General features: G+C 40.1%; 1 protein-coding gene across 4 annotated transcripts in view; it reads left to right on the forward strand.

Annotated features, from left to right (window-relative positions):
• The first annotated feature begins 226 nt into the window (after positions 1 to 226).
• The window catches only part of LOC120807231 (transcription factor SOX-13-like), a 51302-nt gene continuing 25780 nt past the window's right edge, over positions 227 to 25748 (forward strand). For 2 of the 4 annotated variants that reach the window (XM_040158995.1, XM_040158997.1), the window contains exon 1: positions 6340 to 6419. In XM_040158995.1, the coding sequence (XP_040014929.1) occupies positions 6340 to 6419 (80 nt within the window). Of the gene's footprint in view, positions 567 to 6339; positions 6420 to 25748 lie in introns of those variants that run through there. The other 2 variants (XM_040158999.1, XM_040158998.1) reach the window with 2 other exon arrangements.

Genomic DNA, 25748 nt, shown 5'->3' on the forward strand with positions numbered 1-25748 from the left:
GTGACAGATTGTCGACTCTCCCTCCCCTGCCTCTCACTCTTTGTTTTGGTTCTCACTCTTTGTTTTGGTTTTTATTCTCTCTCTCTCTCTCTCTCTCTCTCTGTCTCCGGCCCCACCGCCACCACCTGGAAATCAGTCCCTCTCCCTTTAAGTGGGAGGTGAGCGGCAGGGAGCTGCGGACGGCGACTGCTGGAAACCCAGACCAGTAGACAGAAAGTCACCGGGAGTGAGTAAGTGAGAGCGGAGTTCCGCTCTCTGTCTCCAAAACATTTACGCACGGCAGCAGTATTCCACCTCTCTCTCTCTCTCTCTCTCTCTCTCTCTGCACTCCCCGCCGTCATCTCCACCAAATCCACGACTACCAAGCGGCTCTCCCCACTCTGAAGGACCGGGAGCGGAGAAGTGCGCGCAAGTACCGAGCAGCCTCTATTCCAAACCACCGTGCTTTGCATGCGGTGAGCAATTAAAGCGGGAGAGAAAGAGGGGGAGGACGGCATTTTTTTTTTTTTTTTTCCCCCCCTTTTTTTCCCTTTCACTCGCGGAGAGCTCAGGGCGCACGGGGACTGGTGAGTGGAGACTTGATTACATTTCAGTGTTATCAGGCTTGAAATGCACTTCATGTAAAAAGCGAAGCTCTGGCATGAGCGAATCCTTCAGGTGTTAGGAACCTCTGCACCAATTAGACCTCACTGGGAGTCTTTGTGTCGTGGAACATTAGCTCCGAAAACTTCCAAAACTTTCTCAAATGTCAGGCGTGGACCTGTGGCATTAGTGAATGTGACCAAACTGTCAGCTTAAAGGAGGGCATTGTTTTTCAAATTCCGCATCTTCCATGAATTTCAAACTTGCAAAACCTTCGATGTTTGCTTCCCCTCATGGTCATGATCCTAGCAAAGGATCCACTTTATTCTGACTCGACCCAGCTTCTGTCCACTGTCCTCCACCGGCAACTTTCACGTCCCTCTTGTGAAGTCTTTATTTCTTTCCTCTGAATGTGCCGAGGTGAGAGGCTGACAGCACGGCACGGCAGGCAGCTTACACAGTTAGCAAGTGGGGGGACATAATGATGATGATGAGGATGATGATGGGGATGTCAATTCTGTTGGCGGATGCAAATGAGCAGATATCAGCAGGTTCACTGAGAACAGGCACAGGTGTAAACAGCTCCAGAATGAGGTGAAGTTGTCCTAGTGGTCATATTAAAAAAAAAAAAAAAAATCAAGGAAGCACTTAACATCTGGTCAGGTGTCATTTATCTAGGACTGTAGTTTAGATAAATCCGAGGGTAAAAAAGTGACACTGGCTGTACAGGATTAGTCTTTTACTTGATGTAGTACACAAAGCTTGGGAGTATTGTAGGTTCGTGGTGTCTAAGGTCCCACCCAAAGGTCCTTTAAGAGCATTCAGGGGGGCCCCAGCGTGTGAAAAGGCAGAAATAAGTGTCTGTGTGTGTCTAATGTGAATCAACAGTGGGGCTGTCTTGGTGTGATACAGTTGACGATACCCTCAGTGTGAACTCTGGTTGTGGATGGACAGACAGCAGGCCTGGGGCCAGCTCAGAGCTGACAGTCTCTGTCTCAGCCTCAGTGCAAAGTACAAAGTATGTAAAGCTTTGTGGGTATTCTACCACGGCGGAGGTCATACTGAGCAGTGAAGTTGTAGATTTGTGCGAGTGTGTCTGTGTGTGTGTTTGTGTGCTTGTCTTTACAGTGGCTGGCTGAATACAAAGCTGTCCGTCAGTGGGGAGTCTCTGACCTTTCTTTCCGTCAGTTTCCTTTCTTTCCTCGTACGCTCTTCGCTCCCATCTTCACACTCCCTACTGCTGCCACCACTCCTTTTCTTCTCTTTTGTTTGGTTTTGTTTTGTTTTGTTTTGTTTTGTTTTGTTTTGTTTTGTATTCTTTTCTTTTCTTTTCTTTCTTTGGGCTTACTATAAGGACTGTAACGCTGCATCTCTATATGCAGCAACAACTCTCCACAGTGGTGAACAGGATAGGGTAGTGCAGATGTAAAGAGTCTGTCTTCCAACACCACTGTAGTGTATTGTGTATACCTGTCCTCCTCTCTCCGACGCGCACACACATGCACACACATACACACACACACACACACACACACACACACACACACATAGAGGATAATCTTGAGTGCTTTGGCATTTCACCTTTCACCTCTGCCCCCCTCCTCCTCACCCTTTCTCTCTTTTGGGTCTTTGTCTTTCCAGGTGAATGGGTTCATGTAGGAAAGGTGACATGGGTGCTCACTCTGTCTCTCTCTTTCTGTCAGTCGGGTTGAGTGCTATCATGTCATACATCATAACCATAGGAGATACTAATTTATGATTGGGTGGCAGATATCTGTTAAAATTGTATATCGGAACACCTCAGACTAGTCAACTGTTTATCCACTGTTTTAAATCATAATGAAGTTTTATTAAACTCCAGCAAAAATAACAGGTAAGGTGGAGTACATTATTTTCTATATTTGGAACACTGTGGAGTGCATTATAGGGATTATAACACAGCTGTTTAGGAAAAAGCGGGAATTGAGGGGAAGAAATTGGGCTCTGCAAAGAATTGTCACCTAATTTTTAAAGTTTATTGTAAACCCATGCTTGGGTTAGTTTATTATAGCCCTAGCTTGTGCCTTCAATATTACCATTACATTCAAGTCAGAGTGTTAAGCATCATATTTTCATAAAAATATAAAAACATAATAAAACACAGAAGGTCATTTAACAATATTTACTAAACTTCTCAGCATCAGCTGTACTATAAAAAAGATTTTTAATATGTTTCCTTAGTTATGTGTCTTTTTCCTAAACCAAGACGGTAGTCAGAAATGATGTATCTCCTTGCTCAACATGTACAACTGTTTTACATGCAACAAATGTAGTGTTTTTGTCCCTGGAAATACCAGTCAGTGTTATTATACGACCTTCTGGGTTTTTCAAAGATTGGCAGGTATTTTTTTTCGGAATCACAGTCAGGAAAACCTTATTGATCTCCGTAGGGAAGTTGCTTTGTTAGAATTGCACAAAAGCAAAATCAGACTCTTAGCTTTGTTACTGGACTGTAATGGTAATACATGAGAGGCACAAACTGGGACTATAACAAACCAACCCCACCATGGATTTACAAAAAACAGAAAAAATGCTCAGAAATGGATGACAATTTTTTGCTCAGCCTCTTTTATTTCCTTTTCCCTTTTTCCCTAATGCAAGCCATGTTATAGTTGCTATTATACATGCTGCAGTGCTGAAATATAGAAAATAATGGACTCCACCTTACTTTTTATTTTTGTATATCAGGACACCTTCTTGTGCATTATTTGTATCATGTATTTCGAACTTGAATTAGGCTTTTGAAATTGTTGCATTACATTGTTTTTTTTTTGTCTGTCTGTGTGGAAGTGAGAATGTGTGTGTGTGAGTGTGCATATACGTGCGTGTGCACTATTTCCTACACATCCGACATCTCCATAAGGGCAGCAGAGCAGACACAGGTTTTTTCCCCTCTCTCCTCCTGACCTCCTATATCCTCTGGACATTGTTCTCTGAATCCTATTGAACTAGGACTCCACAGAGAAACACCACAATGGAGAATAATGGTGTGTGTGTGGGTGTGTGTTTCTGTGTCTGTGTCTGTGTCTGTGTGCGTGAATGCTCCTCAGCCTCTCCTGTAGCGCAGTGTGAGGCCAAGCCAATCACACAGAACAATGCTGGGTTCGGGGAAGCCTTGTGATCTCTTTAAATAAAACCTTCGTGCTGCATTGGAACTGTGAACGTGAAAACACACAGCGGGTTGACTGACTGATAAACACTCTGTGTCAGTGACAGTCGACAGTTTTATCCGCGTGTTGCGTCTCACAGACTCAGACTTCAGACTGGTCAGCATCGCCAGTTTGCATCATTGACTGTAGGCCTGGGGAGTAAATCAGAATCATTCGTTTATCAGCTGAAGCATATTGTGATATCACGATCATATCATGTTATTGTTCTGCAGATTTTTATCGACCAGTTTATTGTCTTTGACTAAGTGGTAATTTAAAAATGGACTAAATGAGTTGTTGAAGTTTTTGTTGACGCATGAACAGTTTGGTCTCATGGCCACATTACAGTGGAACACAGTTCATTGCTTTGAATATCAGTTTAATTATTTTTAGAGCTGAGCGGTTAATTGAACAGTTCATAGTTGATATCAGAATTGATGATCAATTCTGATAATCAATCCATCAGTAATTGCAAACATTCCAAAAGATTGCTTGTCTCGTTTTATCCAATGTGAGGATTTGCTGGATAGTTTTTACTATTCTTTTCACATTTTTAAGCAAAAATAATTGACAAATTATTCATAATGAAAATAACTGTTAATTGCAGCCATAATTATTATATAATTGATTTTGTATACAAGTGGAAAATTGTGGTGTACTATAATTTTCTATGAAAAATTGAAACATAATGTGATAATGATTTCAACCTTTTTCCCTGCCCTAATTGAGATGTAAATCCATTCTCATTTTCCTTTATTTAACTGTATAAAAAGTCTCATTGAGATTAATATCTCTGTTTTAAGAGACACCAAGCTAAAAGGGCAGCATAGGAATATTGTTACACATTAGATATAATACAGACTGAGAGACTGTCAGATGCTACAAAAGAGCATGAATAATGTCCGGTATATACAATAAGTATATGTATATCAATAAGTTACATGCAAATGCATATGCAAAGATCTTGAAATGCTATCTTTATAGATCCTTTAAAATTGATTAAAATTGACCAAAAGTAGTCTCTCACAATTTCAAGTTCTTCTGCACATTGTTCCAAGCTCTCTTGCCCATCTCCGTCCCTACAGACATCTGTAGAACACTGAGAAGGCAGGCTCTGGATAAAGTGGGTAAATTAGGACCGACAGTTTTGGTGTGAACCTCCCCGAGATCTGTACTCAGCTTTCTTCTGCTATACAGTCATGTAACATGTTTTTCAGTTCTTGAAATCTGCTGCTTTTTGTTAAACTTGAATACAGGTGATGTGACTTTGACATTTTACACTTTATTTTTTCTGTAAGCCCAAAATTGGGGAAAAAAAACACAGAAAATAGAAAAAAGTCCTCTTGAGGAGACAGTGTGCTGCTAACTAAAGAAACAAAAAACATCTTTGTCTGCAGACCAGCAGTCTGACCATTATTGTGATTAGTTGATTACTCAATGTGCAGAAAATTAATCTGCAACCTAAATCTTTGATAATCAGTTGTCAGCGTTTTTCGAACAAAAATGTCAAAAAGTCTCTAGTTCCAGCTTTGCAAATGAGAGGATTTTCTGCTTTTCTTTGTCTTATACGATGGTAAACTGAATATCTTTGCATTTTGGACTGTTGGTCAGATCAAACAAGAATCCGGAAGATGTCACCTTGGGCTCTTTACTCTTTACTTTACTGACAAAGCCGTGAAGAAATCAAGAAAGTAACTGGCAGTTGCAGCTGTATTTTAAAGCGATGAAGGTCTATTGCTTAGAGATGCTGTTGAGGGGGTACTTACTTGTGTCAGCTGTGAGTTTATTCACTGTAAATCCATGTTTCTATTCAGGCCCGATAGGCTGTTAAGATGCTGCTTTTCTTTCTGTGCCTTAAAAAGTGGATAAAATAGGATTATTCAAGTTATTATTCAAGAGCGCCATATCACAATCGGTTTCTATGCCTCACAATACCCTCTTCTGCTTTATGTAACAGCCTGTTCTCCTCATGTTAAGCCATTATGATCCATGAACATGTAGTCTTCAATGATTCTTTACATCAGTAACACAAGGAAAAAATCCAGTACATTTACTGTAAGTGCTGAGAAAATGGTGCTATTTTTAAAAGAATGGCTGAGGTGAGAAATTCTTGGTCATCCTTAAAGTGTCAAGACACATCTCATCTTCAGTTTTTTTTTTTTTTTTTTAAATCTTTTGAGGCAAATGGGGTGAGAAAGAGCAGTAATTATAAGCGGAGATGTTAAATGTGTCAGGGGAAGCAGTTCAAGAGTCCTTCTGTTACTGAAGGAAGCACAAAGTGTTCTTTGATTCCTGTTGCTTCATCTTAACATCTCCTCTTATCAGTCTTCTTGGGACTTTTTAAAGACCCTTTCTACTTGTTGCCTTGGTAGAGGAAGCAAAAAAGGATGACTGTAGGGAGTTCATAGGAAACACACACTTATACATGCACACACACACACTCAGACACACACACGCACACACACACACGCACACACACACACACACACACACACACACACAAACACAAACAAAGGACACTCAGTGGCTCACACTGGGCGGGTGATAAAGTGCAAGTCTTGTACTGGTGATGAGCCACTTTCAGAGACACCTAGAGACAACAGCGGCCGCACACACACAACCCTATAAGCATCTACACACACATTCAAGGTAAGATCCCTGCTTTACATGCAGCAAACACTTCTTTAACAAACCATTTGTTTGCTTCTCTGCTCACGAGCTTTTCATGTGTTTACTTCTGAGGCAGATGCACTGTTAAGGCATCTGATAATTTGTGTGTCTGAGAGCAGTAATGCGATATCCACATGTTTAGGTTTCTATTCAATAAAGCTGAAGATTAAACAAGGGTTTTTAAAAGAATTCTCATTCTGTCCTGCACATGCATAGTGCATTTACTTTCTGCCAGCTGTGCTTTGAATGTGCACTCACTCGTCCGTGAATGCGGTTATAAGCTCATAATAACGTGTTAATAATGCAGGAGTAAGCCCGCGCTCTCAGCTGTGGCTGGCTATTTATCAACAGCCGTAAATCAGTTTTGACGAAGAAAGAGAGGAAGCATCTTTGAACGCCGCTCTGTATTTCTCGTGCCACTTGTGAACAGTTTTTAATCCCTAAAATAAAAAAAATAAAAAAACCCCACGGCATTTGAATTTTCTGAACTTTCCCTACATGTGAGCACGCCAGTGTTGAATACACTTGGGTTCCTACGGCACGCAATGTCAGAATACAAGCTCCTACAGGACTAAGGTGTGTTTCATTGAATACAGAGTTGAGAGGGAAGCTTTTGTTGGGAAGTACGTGGCGTGTTTTAAGTTCTGATCTTTGAGAAAGGGCCATAACTACAGGTTTCTTTTTGTCTCACTGTTCCCATAACGCTTATCATAAAATAGCCCAGTATTGTTTGGCACACAGGACATGAATAAGCAAGTTTATAAGCAACAACTAAATTCTGTAAAACCTGCCTCTTAATTTAGAGAGCCTATAGAGAGAGAAAAGAATAAAAATGTCATGAGTTGAAAATGATGTTGAGAATTTTGTGTCGATCATTATAAATGTAGAGCTTCAATGAAAAAAGTGATTGTATTAGACGTAATTAAGAGATGATTATGACATAAATAAGTTGAATTAATATATAAATTTGTCAAACTTACCGATAGTTTAACATTTCACACTACCACAACGACAAAAAGGTTCTGTTTGCCTTTTAGTATGATTCAGCTCCTTTTACTACTTTTTCAGCAGTAACCCACAGATTCCCATTGCCATCAGAGAAGTGCGAACAAACAGATGTTTTCATGTTCACCAAGACTGAGGATGAAGGTATAATCAGCTTGTTGCTATCCCCTTTCCTGCTGATTTGTTTATTTGTGTGCCAATTGGAAGTATTCACAAACACCCTATTGATAGATGAGCTCTGTGTGCACAAATAAAAACATACCAGTCCATTTACATGACTTTCCATCAGGCTCAACAATGCTGCTCTGTTGTCATATGAGACCTTAAGTAGATTTTTTTTATTTTTTTATTTTAATTTTTAAAAAAAAATATGCTCTACACCTGTTTGTTATGTGTGCATGTGTTTGTGTGTGCACGTGTGTGTGTGTGGTCATTTGCGTCAGAGCAGTACAGTGGCATGATTTGCATTTCATTTCAAGATCTGTGAAATCTAAAGCAACAGTATGCCATTATGTGCAAACTTTGTATAAGTTGGTTTCCTGCTTGACTTTAACATTTTTGGTGTGTGTAATACTTCTGTGAACTATAATATGACTATGATTTATCATTAACGGTGCCTTTAAGTGTTTGATACTTTTTTAGTACAATCCTGCTTGAAGTTATTGGCATCCCTGAATTTAGAATATATTGATGAATACATACAAATGAACCAATTTGGTATAATCAGAATATTTAATAAATTGTGAAAGTTGTTGAAAAACACCAAGAAAATGTTTTCATATAGTGAAATGAAAAATACAGACATAAAATGTACGCTCGACACTATTATTGGCACGTTTTGATAAATTTGAATTAGTTCCTCAAACAAATAAAACTCACCCGTGCTTGACTGTCAGTGTTCACTGAATGACCTGAATTAACCAATGAATGATGGTTTGACTGCATAAAAAGGGGTTTATTGTTTCCAGTTTATTTTTTCATAATGGCAGAGACAAGAGAGCTGCCCGAGAGCATCAGAAATGCTGTTATCAAAAAATGTAATAATTCCGAAGGCTTTAATGCAGTTGCCAAAGATCTTGAAACTGTGTCGTTTCAACTGTTTGAAATCCTATCAAGTAGTTTCACAGTCATAAAACTGTTAAGACGCTTCCAGGGTGTGGTGCTAAGAAGAAACTCATTGAGAGAAGTCTGCGAAGGTTGATGCGGATTGTGGAAAAAACACCACACAAGACATTTTAAGAGCGTCAGGCTGACCTGGAGCAATCTGGAGTGGCGGTTTCAGACCGCACCATACACCACTCAATAAACCAAGTAGGGCTCCACGGGCGAAGGCCAAGGAGGACACCACTATTGAAAGATAGGGACAAAAGGAAAGACTAATGTTTGCAAAACCTTTCATAGACAAGCCACAGTCTTTCTGGGATAATGTTCTCTGGACAGATGAAACCAAGGTAGAGCTCTTTGGCAAATCAGTGCATCAGTGTGTTTACACGCAAAGAAATGAAGCCCAAAAGGAAAAGATCACCCTACCTACAGTAAAACATGGTTCTATCATGCCGTTGGGCTGCTTTGCTGCCTCTGGTACTGGAGGCATTGAATGTATCAAAGGAATGATGAAATCAGAAGATCACCAAGGCATTTTAGAGAGATATGTGTTACCTAGTGTCTGAAAACTCGGTTTGAGGCGAAGGTCTTGGGTCTTTCAGCAGGATAACGACCCAAAGCACACATCCAGCCGCACAAAAGAGTGGCTGAAAAGCAAAAGATGGACTGTTTTAACCTGTACAGGAATGAGGCTGATCTAGTTCCCGCTGAAAACCTTTGGAGAGAGCTGAAGTCTGCCATCGCAAGAAGGACTCCTGTGAACTTAAAAGACCTTGAATGCATAGCAAAGGAAAAGTGGCGGAAACTACCAGCAGACAGGTTCAAGAAGTTTCTAGTTGGCTACAGAAAACGTTTAGAGGCTGCCATTGTTGACAAAGGTTCTGCAAGCAAATATTAATGAAGGGTGCCAATAAATGTGTCTGGGGTACATTTTGTGTTTTGTATTTTTTCGCTATTATGAGAGTTTTCTTTCTTTTTTTTAATTTTCTTTTGTTCAGTAACCTTGGACATTTTATTGAAATATTTTGATTATGGAAAATGGGTTCATTTGCATTTATTTCTGAAGATATTCTAAATTCCTTTACTTGAAATTCAGGGGTGCCAATAATTTCAAACAGGACTGTATTCATTGAAGTAAAACAAAAAAAACGGTGTCTAACTATGTCTTATGCAGTGACATGTGATTCTTTGAGTAAAGTAAAACATTTCCGACTGATCTCAGAGGATATAACTGCAGCGTTTTAGCATTTTATCTTCATCTGAACATGATAACTTCTTTAAAATCTCATGCTCACTTTCACATCCTGCGTAGTGAGATAAGTTATCTCTGTCCCTGTCATTTATCCCCAACCGTTCTCAACACCTAGATGTAAATAATGAGTGATCTGTCACTAGGGAGATGGGCAGGAAATGCATGATGTAAAGAATGCTATATTTTACAAAGTCAAAAAAGAAGAAAAAAAACAAAGCCCAAGTGATAGATTAGGGCTGTATGAGCACATACACTGTCATGCTACACAATGTCAGTTACAAACCCTAAACTTTTGTTATTATACTTCCTCTATTTGCTTTTCTTAGACAGCTCGATGCTGTTCCTCTGCAGGCAGATAAGGATTTCTTTCCATGTTTAAATTCTTTGTCATGTGTTTTATCATTAATTGAAGTGTAACACAATTGAGGGAGAAACCACCCAGATAAATTTCAGCGCGTGGCACTTAACCACTTTATCAGCCTTTCACCTCCAAAAGCAAAGACGCCTGCTGTAAAGAAACATGAACTTGCTCCACAATTTATAAAACTATCTTTAGTTTTCCAGGAGTCAAGTAGTATTTGACCAGAAAGGCACTGAAATGTAAAAGTAAGAGGTTGGTAAATGAAGATGAAAATTTAAAACTGCTTCAAAAACAGCTCAAACAAATTAATTTTCCAAAACGGCTGGTCACTGTAGCTTCTGTTACTTTCAGCAAACATTACTCAAAGAGCATTTGTGGAGACTAATTTCAGCATTGGTTTAATCGACATTCGCTGCTCTAGCAAGTATTTGCGGTAGCAGGACGGTGTGTGTTGGATTAAGTTGAAATAAACTACATTATATATGTTCGTGGTGATAAAAGAACATGTCACCCGGTGCAACAGTGTGGCTCCCCGATGCGTTTTTAATAGTTTTTGGACAACAATGGAGCTCTATGGCACAAAGGAGGAAGATATGTCACACAGTACTTGTTAGCTGGATCAATCATTGTTGGTTTTGGTCTTTTTATGTAATTTGTTCGCAAGAAAGCAAATATAGAAAATCACCAGCCTGATCCTTTGACAGTTTGCTTGCAGGCAAACAGACACAAGAAAATAGTTAATCCTCTCTGTTTTATCAGCCGGGTCTTCTCAAGTGCTTTAACGTTTAGCTGTTCCCGCTCACCCGAAGGATAGAGACAAGAGTAAATACAGTTTTCTACCTGGGCTTTTCTTCCTTTGTTGTCTTTAAAAAAATCTTTGCTTTTGTAGCATCGAGGAAAGTGTTTCCGCACGGGTTCAAAATGGTGGGTAAGGGAAACTTTTTTTTTCTCACCTCTGGAGCCGTCTCCAAAGAAAACGACAGCTTCAGTTTTTCCAGACAGTGCCCCAGAACGACACAAATTAAGTTTCAAGTCACAAAGCTCTCTTGCCGCCATAGCAGTTGTGACGGGAGCAAAGAAAAATTTGTCAGGTGACGTAGTTACAGATGGATGGCTCAACAAAACATTGGGCTTTAACATGGAAGTCCGCTGTTTATTTCCTGTTTCCTACAGACAGTCAACATTTTTAAACCTTGACCATGAGGGTTATTATTGTAACCATGATGACAACGCTCCCCTAACCTTAACTAAATATTTATTTCAACTCAAACCACGATTTTCACTTAAACCTAACCAAGTCATTTTTGGTGCCCAAATCTAGTCAAACCTTAACCAAAGCATCATAAAACTTTTTTTTTGGAAGGTGCAGAGAAACAATGTCATCCTTCAGGTAGGGGTGTCGGATCAGAAAACGCCTATGTGTGTCGTAGACGATACAGACAACGCATTTTAATTTGTTTAATTTGTCATTGAATTTGGGGATCCGGCTCTATAGCTGCTAAATGCTCCACTATGTTCCGCAGCTAGTCTCTAACCGTGTCTGCCTGCTGTATGGTGCTGAGAAGGTAGAGGACAGAGGGGTTTTACAGCTTGTTTGCTGAAAACAGCTGCCTGCTGTGGCCGAAAAAAAAACACTCTGAGGGCTGTGAGAGTGAACCAGAACATGAAAGTAGTGGGCCGGACAGCTGAACAATGAGCTAAAACTCACTATAAACTCACTGTAGAGCTGAGGGGAGCAGCAGATTTGGGTAATAGTTCTCTGTAGGTTCATCACTACGGGCGACCCTTTTCTTATTGTCACACAGTTTTCACATTTTCATTTGATACGTCGTCATAAAAACATTGGTAATGGCAACTCGACATATATATTTTCACTTTTTCCTTTGATAATTACTGGCGCCCCCATTGCTGTTCGAATGGCTTTCTCTATATGCCGTCACATAAGGGTTGATGGAGCATATCTTGAGTTAAATTTTCCCCCCACCAGTGTTCCTCCTGTGTTTTCCTCTTTTCAGACACTCTGCGGATGTATCAGTTGTGTAGTCAGGTCCAGGGCCGGGCCTGTGTTCGAAGCCAGGCAACGTGTCATTACGGCAGTCGGCCAGAAACTTCAAACATGATCTCCAGCTTATTGGAGCTGGTTAAGACCTATGGCACTAAGTTGTTTGTAGCATAAGCAGCTATCCTTTGAAACACATGTACACACGCATACGCGCGCACACACAAACAACAAAGACCTCCTGCAGTTTCTCAATGCTGAGACGAACAGGCCCTCAGCAGAATCACCTGTTGTGTTCCTTACTGCTCAAAGGCGTTTCCATAGTAACACCTCAGCGCCCTGGCCCCTTGGTCTATGAGACCCTCAGCAAACATAGACCCCGACCACCACGGCCATTACAAACTCCATAAAAACGCAGACACGCACACACACACATACATTGTGCACACGTGGGTGCTCTCCAGAAGCAGCAGTGAATGGAGTGAGGATATAAAGTGTGCCAGGCTAAAGGAGAGAGCACATTGTGAGAGTCGGGCCTCTTTTGTCTGAGCTAGCCTGAAGGAGCAGGGGGTGGACGGGGTGGGGGGGGGTGGGGGGGGGGCTTTGTGAAGGAAGAGAAAAAAGTGGCCTTGATACACATCCTTTCTTCCCTTTCTCTTGTTCTATTGCTTTATTGGGAGTGTGTTTTGTCTTCGCCCCCCCCCTCATCCTCCTCCTCCTCCTCCTCTCTGATAAATGCCACAGTAGCCTTTCGCTAGCCGCCACAATAGACGACCTGTTTCAGAGAACGCAAGGGGGAGAGAGAGAGGGAGAGAGAGAGGGATGAGAGGGAGGGAGGCATGAAAAGAAAAATGGCTGCTTTTTAACCTGTGCCTCTGAAAAGCAGAAGAATAAAGGGGCCGTGACTAAAGCCGGAGTTCTGTTCTCCTCTCTTTTCTCTCTCCTCAGTGTCTTTGTGAAGGGCGCAGTTGTGTCATCAGCCTATTTATACATCTTATTTAGAGAGCCTTTGACAGAGAGAGTGGACAGAGAGAGAGAGAGAGAGAGAAAGACTTCTGAAGCTTATTGGAGCAGGATGGAAACAGCAGACATGTTATATTTGTTTAATTTTGATCACTGTTAATACGCGCAAGACATAAAGTTGCATGAACTCAGCAGAACTCTGCTTTGAAATTACTTTCTGGCTCTAATAAACTGAATAGAATGCAAAATGATCAACTGTCAGTGACATGTTGAACTTTATCTTGTTTTTTTTTTTTGTTTGTTTGTTTTTTTTTAACTGTGGGACATTTTCATAGAGGACGGAATTAGTGGAGGATGTATTCAGATCCTTGACCTCAGTAAAGGTAGCAGTACCATACTAAACATACTCTATTACATGCAAAACTCTTACATACAACATTTACCAAATCAAAAGTGTCAAAAGTAAAATACAGAGTCGCACATTAACAAAATGCTGTGCACATTACACTACTGCATTGTAATTAGTAATGCATTAACCTTTGTTTTATTGCTGTTTTTGGTCAATATGGAGCCAAATTAATTTAACTTCAAACTTGTATACTACCACTGAGTAGTTTCATCCATAGCAACAAATTCAGTTTTACAAAATGATCTTATGTTCTGGGTTCAAAGTTGATTTGCAAAGTAACCAGTAACTATAGCTGTCAAAAACTGTAGTGGAATAGAGTATTTTGTAGTGGAAGCAAAAAAAAGTGGCATAAAACTCAAATGTACTCAAAGGTACCCTGTGGAGCTGTTGACTACGTATGGAGCAATGATTACCAGTGGGTTCCAGTTCGGTTTGTATCGTGCACATGCATGAGAATGCACAAGCTCCGTTTCAAGATTACCGACATCAAGATGTCGCTGATAATCCAGTTATGGTCACAGTAGAAATGTCTACAAGACAGGAAACAATACGACAGGACAAGTTTGACTTGTTAAAAGTAAATGGCTCAGTATTTAGTTAATACTGCACGTTGCTCTGGTGATGTTCACACCATGTTTTTTTTTCTCTTTGTTTTTTTACCAGTTCATTATTTATTTGTATCCTATTTTTGTTTCACTTTTCCTACATAAAACACCTCACAATGCACACTACTCTTACATTAGATCTGTTAAAAATCTAAATCTATATTAACATTTCTTTAGATAATGTCACAACACAGGTAGCACTGGAGAAGGGATTTGCTGTAACGTCTAGGAGAATTACTAACCACTAAGTCCTTTTAGCACATACCACTCACTAACAGGCCACAAGTTGCTGACGTTCCGGCAGCTATGTAGAAAGCCATGTGCAGTAATAACAAAATACTGAGCCGTGTCCTGTCCTGTATTGTTTCTTATCTTGTTGACACCGAAACTCTCATTCTACGGAAAGTAGTCTTAGCTTGAAAGCACTGCCTTAAAGCAGCACAGCAGCTGTAGTCCACTCAAACTGTGCACTTACCTCAATTCACATACCTGTTGACTGGGAAGATTAATGAACCTAGTCCTCAGAATCTGTCAGACATCACTTTAAAAGTCCTTGTTTTTTCCGCGCATGTGTATTTCTGCGCTTGTGAAACCCTAACAAATACATGTGTTGCTTGTAGAAGACGAGCATGTAAAAAATAAAGACAGTGGCCCTTGAAACAGTAGCGTTTTTACCTGCTTTACACGTGCTGCTCCAACTGATAGGGCTGCTCTCCATCTTCTACAAAGATGAGAAAATAAAATCATTTTTTATACATTTAGTTAACTAGCAAAGTTGTATGCCACTGTACTTTATAAATACATGTCCCACAGGTAAGTAGCCTGACAAGCAGTGGATACATGGTTTAAACTGAGTATGTGCACCTCGGTACTATGAGTTGACTGCTCAGTAGTGTGGGCTGGAGCTGTGTGTACTAGATGCTGGGTTAAAAACATTAAAAAAGGGAAACCAAAGATGACACTACATGAAGCTGTTACTTTCTCCCTTTATCACATTTGTAGAAGCTCAACCACACAACGCAGAGAGATGAATACAACCACAACCTTCAACTTTGACGGTCAATAGAACACAGAGCAAAGTGCAGTCATACGCTCGGAGCAAGTCAAGGTGGGATGACTGACTCTGTGTCCCAGCCTACAAACTATTTTATCTAAATAAAATGGTCGGCCCTGATCTCCTGACAACAGACTGAAGTCTGGTTTTATTTAAGAAAATTAGCATATGTCAGCGGTCGGGGTGAATTATAATGTGCAGTCTGTTCATTGTAAGGCCTTGTTAAAACTTTAGCAGATAAGGGTTAGGGTTGGTAAAGAAGAGATAATATTGTGGGCAGGAAAGGTAAAAATGGAAAGAAAGAGAACAAAAAAAAAGCAAAGCTGCAGATGACTTCAGTTTGGGGGAACTTGTGCCATGCCCATATGATGGTCGCTGATCAGTCCAGTTATCTGAACTGAATGGAAATTTGGGCCTGAGAACAACTGCGCAAACCAACGGCGGGTATTTAACCCATGCACATGAACTATAATGCCAACTTTGCGTGTGTTGCATGTTCATTAGTTCACGATCAGTCGAATCAATCTGGTATCTAGCGAATAACTTTATGAATTAAACGGTTTCATTCGTTAGCATACAAAAAGCTTTAGCTCCATTAAGTTTTACTAGCGGGGAGAGTAGGTAATTGAAGGAATAGAGTAATTCGTCATCACAGCTGGATTCTTCCATATCTGTGGTATCCACCAATGCCAGAATTAAAAAAAAATAGATTGAAAGAGAAGTCCATATCCTGCATGCTTTCATACCTCCACATAGATGGCCAACTGCTTTGTAAAGTGGACATGCTTGTTGTTTGGTCATTTTCAGAGAGTTACACAAATTGCTGGACGCAGGCCCCGGTTGCGACTTCAGACAGTTGTCGGGGGAAGAGACTTTCAGGTGCAGAGGATTCAACAAACACCTAAGTTTGAAACATACACACTGTACCGGCACGTCTGGCGTAGCCGTGAGAACGACCTCTTCCCTTGAACTCATTATGTTTAGCCTGCAAAAGTCTGGGGTTTGTGGGAAATGGTGTTCTTTAAAGGCTGATAAAAACAGAAATATTAAATAAACAACAGTATTCGATTGTGTTCAAATAATTTACCATCTTTATTTGACATGCAGAGTGAATCACACAACATACTGTTTAAATTTTAGTATGTGTTATTACAATTATCAGTGTGATTTTAAATGAGGGTTTCTTACTTCTGGAACAGACCCCAAAAGTTCCTTTATCACTTTTATTACTTACTGCTAATAGGCAAGGCGAGTTTATGTGTATGCCATATTTCAACAACAAGCACATTTCAAGGTACTTTACACGAAACATACGAGGCATCAAGAAATGCCTTGTAAATGTAAAAGCAACGCAAGGAACTGCAAAAAAATCATTCAGATAGAATGCGAATACTGACTGACGGAAATCAACACTTGTCTAAATCATTGCCTGATGAGCGACATTGCCTCTCCTCCCTAGTAAAACCAGAACGGGCGTCTCACTTTAGACTTACGTACTTTTCTTTCCCAAACTCAAGGAGCTTTTTTTTCTCCATGCCACACCAGAGGTCTGCAGATTGCGTTGCCTTCCTCTCCCAGGTCGGACACGCAAACACTTTTTGTTTACCTGTTTCAGCGCTGGCCGCGCGTTTAACATAGGGAAGCGTGTTTATGCTGATGGGCGAATGTTATCTTTTTCAAACCAAACACATAACTTGGATTAGGAACTATTCCTGATGTGAAACTTTTTAAAGTAACTAACTCAAACATCACCTTTCTATCGAAAAGGGATCTTTGAGATAGAAAGGGAAACCTTGTTTTATACAGCAAAAATCTATAAAAATAATTTGCCACTGACTGATAATGAAAGTGTGTAAATGAATCAGCATCAAACTTGGTTCTTCTTTACTTGTTGGGTCATTCTTTCATGTAACTTTTACTTCCTCTGGTATTTATTTATTGCATCACCGGGTATGAGGGAAATTTGAAGTGTGAGCTAGAGATGCGTTGGAGCTGAGTGTGTGTCCTTGTGTATTTTTGTGTCTGCTTTTGTGTGTGTGTGTGTGTGTGTGCAGTGGGCGGGCCTCTATGGGGCAGCCCCTGATCTCCAAGAGGAAAAGGGGAGTAAAATGTAGTCTTTGTGATGTCTCTATCACTCAATCGCAGTGCTGGAGTTCCCAACACTGCTCTTTGTGTGATGAACTGACCAGCGACCGCAGAACAACAGCACCTTATCAGGGCTTGTAGCTCTCTGTGTTCGTTTCTCAGAACACACACAAACACACACTCAGTGCAAGATTTAAAAAAAAAAAAAAAAAAAGAGGAAACTGAGTGTGTATTCTTGATGAGCTTTTTCTTTGGACTGTGCACTAAGGTTCAGTACCCTTGACATCAAAAGGCCAAGAGAACAGAGGAAGAGAGGGGAAGGAAAGGAGAAGAAAGCGAGGCTTTTGTGTCTCCGGTCCTGAGAGCTCATTCTCTAATGAGGCCCCGTCAGCAACGCAAGGACGCTTTGTTCAAGTACTGCGTGTGTCTGTTGCTGTTTGTGTTTGTGTGCGAGTATGGACATCTTACCAGCCTCTCAAAAAAAAAAAAAAAATCAAGACCCAACACATACGCACCCAGGTCTTTAAGACTTGATCATCTGTCAGTGTGATCTTAATGGTGTTCAGTGTATGTTTTCTTGTTTCACGGAACCTAAATTAAAGTCAGTCAGGTACTGGTAGGTGAAAGCAAGTTTAAAAAGCAAACAAATAAATAAATATGAAAAGGTATGTAAACCAAGTGTCTATCTTAGAAGTTCAGGAGTGAAGTGGGAGCGTTTTTTTCATTTGTATTGAAGGTCACTTGTAAGGGTTTCTCTTTGTCTGCTGTAATAAGACCTTTTTTTCCAGCTTTTGCTGTAGATTTTCAAATATTTTGGTGATTTTGGTCTTAATTGAGATCTCTGCTTGTTATCAACAACTGCTCTGAATTTACAGTTTCTAAGCTCTGGACAAATTTTTGGGCTTGCCATTGTTCAACCTTATCACAGTATTTGTTCCTAACTATGACTTTTTTTTTTTTTTTCTGTCAAAGACAGCAAAACAGAGCAGAAGAAATGTTTCTTTTCCCATCTCGTTTCGCTAGAACCACATCACAGAGGCGATTTCCATTGTATGGTGGATCTCAGATGGCTGTTGTTCAGTGTGATTAGAGAAACTGCATATTCACTCATGTACAGGATATACTGGTAGAACTAAACATACTGAGCATGCAGAGTGGTCAGCAGACCACTGTGGGGTGTTCGGCCATCTGACTGGTGGCATATGTCTCCATAGCTTGCACCACACCTGAATTCCCTAAATTTTCTGTGCTCCTGGTCACATTGGATCAATATTTTAGGACGCAGACCACCTACACCACCTGACTAGTGGTGTTAACTGCACACAGCTCAATCATGGAGCCGATGCCAACTAAAGGTCCGTAACAGAAACAAACACAGGCAGTGGATGCACATGCAGCTCTACAGTATTTATACTATACTGGGTGTCTGCCTAGGCCGATGTCCTCGCACACATGCAGCTGGCACATACACTTCTTGTGTACAGTCCCCAGACTTGGGCTGATGAAGACATTTATGTCATGCTGACCCTTGTAGCTATGCAAACACAGAAAGAAATGGAGTAATCTGAGTAATTTGAACTGTACAGGGCATCGTTTGCACAAGGTAGAGCCTTTATTTGTGTGTTTTGTTTTTGCTTTTGTTTTCTTTTTGAGTATTGTGTCATGAAGGGGGTAGCGGAAAAATCATGGATTTCATCCTCCATTTTAATGGCCTAAACAGGTTATGTGAATAGGGTGTTCAGTTAATGTTTTCAGATGTGGCTATACCATAAAGCAGCTAACTACAATGCTGCATTGGAATAAATGTGGAATATGTAAACAGTTACAGTGTTAATGTTCTAACCTGGTATCCCCATCATCTTGGATATTTTCTGGCATGATTTTTTTTTTTTTTTTTTTTTTTTACCCAAGTCCTAGTAGGATCACAAAGTAGAGTTGTATAACCCTACAGTGAAATTTGCATTTTCATAACCTCCGCCTCCTGTCAATAATGGAAAGCCATTGGACACAAGTCTTGGGGGTCAGATTGGGGGTCAATCTTTTGGGCCTCTAAACCTATCAAAAAACCAGAGCAGTGCGTGACGCTATGGTTTCCGCAGCTATTCTCTCCGTTGGTAATAATGGCCTTGCTCCATGCGATGTTGTGCTTGTGCTTTATATGTGAAAGCCCTGCATAATACACCTCAAACATGTCCTTACGCATTTGCCTCCAACTCAAGTAACCTGTCGTACTTCTTTATACAATATATAGCCCTCACTCTTGTTGAGAGAGTATTATACTCTCTCTTGTAAAGCCCTGTCTCCAGTCCACCATATTTTCAACAAACGTGAGTGCTATATATTGTATAAGGAAGTACGGCAACATGTAATCACTGCACCAAAGTAATTTCATAAAAGAGATGAAGTACCGTATGTAAGGGAGGATATTCTGTAGCTTAATATGAGAATGTAGCATTTTTTTATGCACTCAGTCGGAGCCATATTGCCACAGAAGCAGCTAGTGCAACTGCGTCCAACTCAAATAAAAACAAATTGCAACATGGTTGTGGCAAGAATGAGTATATTTGTAATTTTCTTTATTTGACCAAAAGGATGAGTCATTTGTGACAAATGACACTTTATGACAGCCTACTCCGTCCTCCAAAGGTTTCCTTTCTGACTCAAAAAAACCCCAAAAATCAGGCTTTAATGAGAAGAAGAAAGAGCATGAAAAAGGCTTTTTTGTGCATTACTGATTTAATGGTTGGAGTATTGCAACTACAGATTGGTTGAAATTTGACAGTTTCCTCACTTCTCTATTAAAAATAATATTAAACAGCAGTAACGATGGGTTCTGATTTTCACTTTGTTGTTTACATATTATTATTCCCTGGCCTCTACACCACGGCTCTGTCATTAGTCAGACCTTGCTTTCCCCAGTTTCAGTGTCGCGTCCAGGGAATCAGAACTGAAGATAAAGCCGACTTTGTTCGAAACTGTCTGAAGCTATTGAAGGCTGTTATCAAACCACTATCACAACTGTTGGTGTGTTGATGCTCGATCGGTATCGTGCAGGTCAGGGCTGCAGCGAGGTTTACCTGCAACAGCATGCTAATTATGCAAATGAAGCCCCCATATGGTGGGATTTGAAGAGGCTCTTTGTACTTCCCCTTGCGAGGGGAGAGATGGGTGTAGAAGAAGGGGAGGGGAGCCGGCTGGGTCAGGGGTAACAGAAGAGTAGAAAAGACAGGCGTTACTGGTTAGGGAGAGCCAGTCACTATGACTTGGGTCAGCAGCTCTGTTCCTCTGTTCCGGGATCGCTGTTGGATCTCCTCACATCTGCTCGGCTGCACCAGGTCAGTATAGAAAACTGAAAGCGAAAAAGGGTATGGAAGGATGACAGAGTTGGGTATCTTCTTTTAAATGTGGTCTTTAGACGTAAAAGCAGCTTTGTATTCACTAAAAAATTTCCTCTTTATTAATTGTTTCTTCTGTTTTTCCTTAACTTAACTTCTGTACAAAGCGTAATTTTAAAGAGAAACCAAATGATTCTGGCATCTTAAAAAACCCCAAAACCATTTAGAGATAAGATTTGGCTTCTTTAAGCGATGTTTCAGTTTACTTGATGCTCTTGCTTTGATCAGCCCGAGCCAGGCCCTATGGGCAGACAGGTAGTAGCTGGCGCATGGATTGTTTTATCATCCCTAAGCAAATACTGCTAACTGTGAAACATTTCCCCAAACATTTGTTTATACATCGGTTCGCACTTGTCTTAACACGACTGCACAGCAGGTTGGTAACTTACTGTAAGAGCGCTGACACGAAACGTTGTCAACAATTGAACAATGTGTGAGAAAATATATTGCAAATGTTTCTCATTCAGCAACAGTGTCACGGCTGTTGAAATATTCCAAGATCTAGGTGCGAGATATTATACATCTAGTTTTTTCTTTTGATTGTTTGATAGATTGTTGTTTTTGAGCCAGCTGACTGAGACATGCTGTGGTTTTCTGTCTTTGATGCCTTCCTGCAGGGAACCTTCTGCCATTACAGCTGTCAGTCAGTCAGGGATGACAATGAGAAGGTCTTCATTTGCTTATTACCAAGTAAACCTCTTTAGATATCTTAACACTTTATCCTGCTGCTCTAAACTTCTGAGACAGGCTCCTGGCGCTCTCTGTCTCTGTCTGTTTTGCACTCTCTGCTATTCTGCCTCAGGAACTTGTTGGAAAGCGATGAGGACGATATAAACCCTACAAGCTGCTCTTGTCAGGAAGGGGAAGAATAAAAAACACTGAGAAAAAGAATAAGGAAACAAAAGAAGAAAGAAAAGAGAGAACAACAGAAAGGATTTGCATTGCCAATACTCCAGGGGAGAAATGTTAGGTTTGACGTGTTACAACTTGTTGGGTAACTGAAGGTTTTGTGTGAAGTGATTCTTGTGTCATGGGAAGTGTAAGGTTTCAGTGTTGTCAGCACTCAAAGGACAGGGGCCGATTTTTATCTGAGGGCAGAGGCATATTCCCTCTGTCCACTGTCATCCTCCATCGCCTCCTCCTCTGCTGCGACAGGAGCATTCAGTTCACAGCAGGGGACAGGACAAGTGTAGTCCTGTAACAGCAAAGCCATTACTATGGTCGGACTGACATCTTCTTTACAGTGTTAGTTCACATAAATCGCAAGACAGCCTTTACTCTGTGGTTTTATTTTCTGAATTTAAAAGTCATTGTTTGGTATTTTCCATAGGATTTCCCCTTCAGATAACAGCTACCAGGAACAAGTACCACTACAACAGAAAGTCTTACTAACACCTGTAGGATCAAAAACTCTTGTCTGTGAAAAAAGCAAAGAATTCTGCATTCTGTCAATCACATGTATTCAATTTATTAATAACCTTCATCAGATAAAATTCATGTTCATCCAGATACATAATTCTCCTACGATATGTTGTAGTCATTGCTTTTTTACTGTAGTTTAGTGACTGCTGTGACACCAAAAGTAGGTTGCATATTGTGTCCATTTCTTTTGCAGTTTCATTTTGTTTTCAGGAAATTCCTAGAAACAAGTCAGTACATTAAAATATAAATATCAAAAGCCATATGTTGAAACATGGTAAAAAGATACAAATCATTTAGCCATGTTGGGTTATCAAACAAATGATGCTCGGTTTTGTAACAGATTGGTCAGTTCAGTATTTTACTTATTAAAGCTGCATTAATTCATATTTTGGCCACTTGAGGGCAGCGGAGCAAGCTAAAAAACGATTATAACATTTTAAAATTGTTACTGCTATCATGTTAGCACACAGTTGCCTATTTACACATCTAACACGTAGACTTTAATACTATGATTTATTCGGAGTTCTGTAAGACTTATATACACTCTCCTTTTAACTGTTTTAGTCTAAACAAACTAGCAGCTAAAGATACAAGATGTTCAACTTTCTTCACTAGCTGGTGGCTAACTTTGATTGTTTGACATAGGTAGTGTACAGTGAGTTTATACCAGAGCTTTTCAGCTGAAAACTGCTACACTCCTGAATAAGGAATGAGGTGGAATGAGGTTGATAAGAGCAGAGTATGTGGGTCTGAAAACCAAAACAACAAGCTAAAAGAGGCAAAAAGGCTCACTATAGATTAGGAAACATGGGGACTCTGCTGATAATTCTCTTTGGATTATGTCACTACATTCGACGCCTTTCACATTATGAATTGTCAGTTGAGCCATTGTTATAATAAAAAAAATCTTATTGGTTTAGCTTTAAGCTCAGTTCAACAACTGACTGTACACTAAAATTAACCAGGGATTTCATGAAAAAAGTGACATTCCAGAGCAATTTCATTTGTTTTGTTTTTTTTCTTTTGTTTAGGAATATCATAGCAACAGGCGTGAATGTAAACATGGCTGAATGAAGCAGATCACCCCAATTTTATAAAGCAAACAATGCTTAGTATCTCAAACACATAGATTAGCTTTAGAAGAAAAACATAAACTCACCTGCCCGAGTGGTTTATCCCCTGTTTGAGCTGAACTCACCACTATAGTCATTAATTTATTCAGTTCTATTTTAAATGTGAGAAAACGGTTTCAGAAGTCTCTAATGATAGTTTTTGGTCACTTTGTTCTACTTTGTTTGGCTCAACAGCTGCTCCGAGGTCTGTTTTATTGTGATTTCTTAGCGGCATGTGGTAAGCGCCTATAAAAGCTGAACAACACTGTAGGTGGTCAGAAAACAGGCCTCAATCAGATAACCTCATAAAATGGCAATGCTATTCAAATCATTCAACACACAAAATACATACATGCATACACAAGGTCAGGTTCCGCATGGGTGCAGTCAGCTGCAGATAGGTTAAGTGTGGGTTTAATTAGATGAGAGTAATGTGCAGGGAAGCGATAACCTTGAATGGTTTTCATTGTTCTAGCTAAGACGCTAAAGGCATTGTTTAAAATACCCTTTATGCTCATAAAACACACACACCTTGAAGCATTCCTTGCTGTCAACAGCTCTGTGGGTTGCTTAGATTCTGTGCATACCTCTGCAGTGGGTGACACACACACACACACACACACACACACAGTCTATGTGGAGGCGTGTGAAAGCCACCTGTGGCAGCTCTAAAGTCCAGCCTCTGTGGAACGTAGAGGGGGGACCCAGGAATAACTTTCAGCGTGGGACAAAACTCAGTGTGGTGCCGCTGTCAGCCCGGCCCCCCGCCATCACACAATCAACCCCTTGCCGATACTGACGGCGGTTGCTGCCATGTCGGCTAAACAGTTCGCCACCTCTTCCCTTTCATTCTCATTCCTTCGTAATGCTCTACAAAACCACACACCAAACCTGAAAATAGCAATCAGACAAGATTAGGCTGATACAGATCCTTGTGGGTTTAAAGCTACTGATAGCTGATATTTTATTCCAGTGGTTACCACAGATGACAAGTATCAGTGTGTTGGGGAAAAAAGCTTCTAGATAATAGAAACTAAAACTGAACAGCAAAATTGTGCAAAACAAAAACAGACATTTTGTTTAGGAAATTTCAATTTTCGAACAATAAAACAAGATTTAGGCCCAAGCACAGACACACATGCACACACAATTAACTGGGATATCATGTTCAAAGTCAACAGTAGTCAAGCAAACGGCCTCAGATGAGTTTGAGTGCTGTTGTTCCCCCAACTTGCCGCTGTATTTAATGTGCTACACAGCAGCTGTGGGAAAGGGATTTTTTATGATACAGTGTTTCAATACACACACACACACACACCTTCACGCACGATTTGCACAGACTTGGCAGACAGGTGTCAGGATTTGCTCTTCAATCGAAATTATAAAGCAAAGAAAGAAATTTTTTTTTTTTTTTTTTTCTGTTCCTGTTATTTCACATTTCTTAAACAAGAAGTCACTGGGCAGGAAGGGTATTTTCTACTGGCCGACAATTTTTTTTGTTTTGTTTTGTTTTTTAATAGCAACGTTTTAGTGGAATCATATTGTTATAATATGATCATATCATGTTATTATTTTCCAAATATCTGTTGTCTTAATTAATGATGAAATGAAGTAAAATGTAATTAAAAACTAAGGTTTTTAGAGGTTTTAGTTTGAGGTTTTAGTTTTACATGTTTTAAGTGTGTTGTCTGATATAATAAATAATGGGAACACAGTTCATCGCATTAAACAATTATTTTGAATATTTCATTTGTAACTCTGCAGACATTTACCATTTTGTTCTATATTATGTTCTATATAAGTATCTATATTGTAAAAATATTTATACTAATATACTGTTATTGGTTTCAGCTATATTTGCTGGCTCTACTTAGCTGTACTAGGTTGTTGAAGTAACTGAAGTAACAGTAGTATAAGTACAAATAGAAGATGTTAGATACCCCAGCAACATAAGCAGCAGTAACTAAGAGCAGATGATATGGATGAAACTGGCATACGTAATTTATACTGTGGTACTGATGTGTAGTAGTGAAAAATCAATTTAGCAACTGTTTATAGATAAAATAACATTGGGTGCACAGACGTAAATGTTATCCATGACTCTCTCTCACGACTGCTTATTGATTTTCAACATTGTCCACAGCAGCCTAAAACAGGGGTACCACACTATCATCATCTTACGGCATGTGTTGTCATATTGCCGAAACCAGGTAGTGAGGGTTGTACTTGTGACAGCACGTTTGTCGAAGATGCGGTTGTAGTGCAATAGTGGTAGCAGTAGTTGCAGCTGCGGTAACTGTATTAGTAGCGATGATGGAGTTGGACAGTACTAGAAGCAGCAAGCCTACACCAAAGTACATTTGCGTTTCTCAGATATTTCACTCGATTCCATCAGCTTATCACCACCCGTCTACCAATCAATTTCAACAGGTTTATCTGTTATATCTTTATACTATATTTCATTACCACTCAGCGCAAATGGAAGGCAGTACCGAAATATGTGAGAGGAATTCTTTGTCATCATTACACAACCTGCACCCTG

Source organism: Xiphias gladius, chromosome 21 (genome assembly GCF_016859285.1).
Source record: "Xiphias gladius isolate SHS-SW01 ecotype Sanya breed wild chromosome 21, ASM1685928v1, whole genome shotgun sequence".
In the NCBI taxonomy this organism is placed as follows: Eukaryota; Metazoa; Chordata; class Actinopteri; order Istiophoriformes; family Xiphiidae; genus Xiphias; species Xiphias gladius.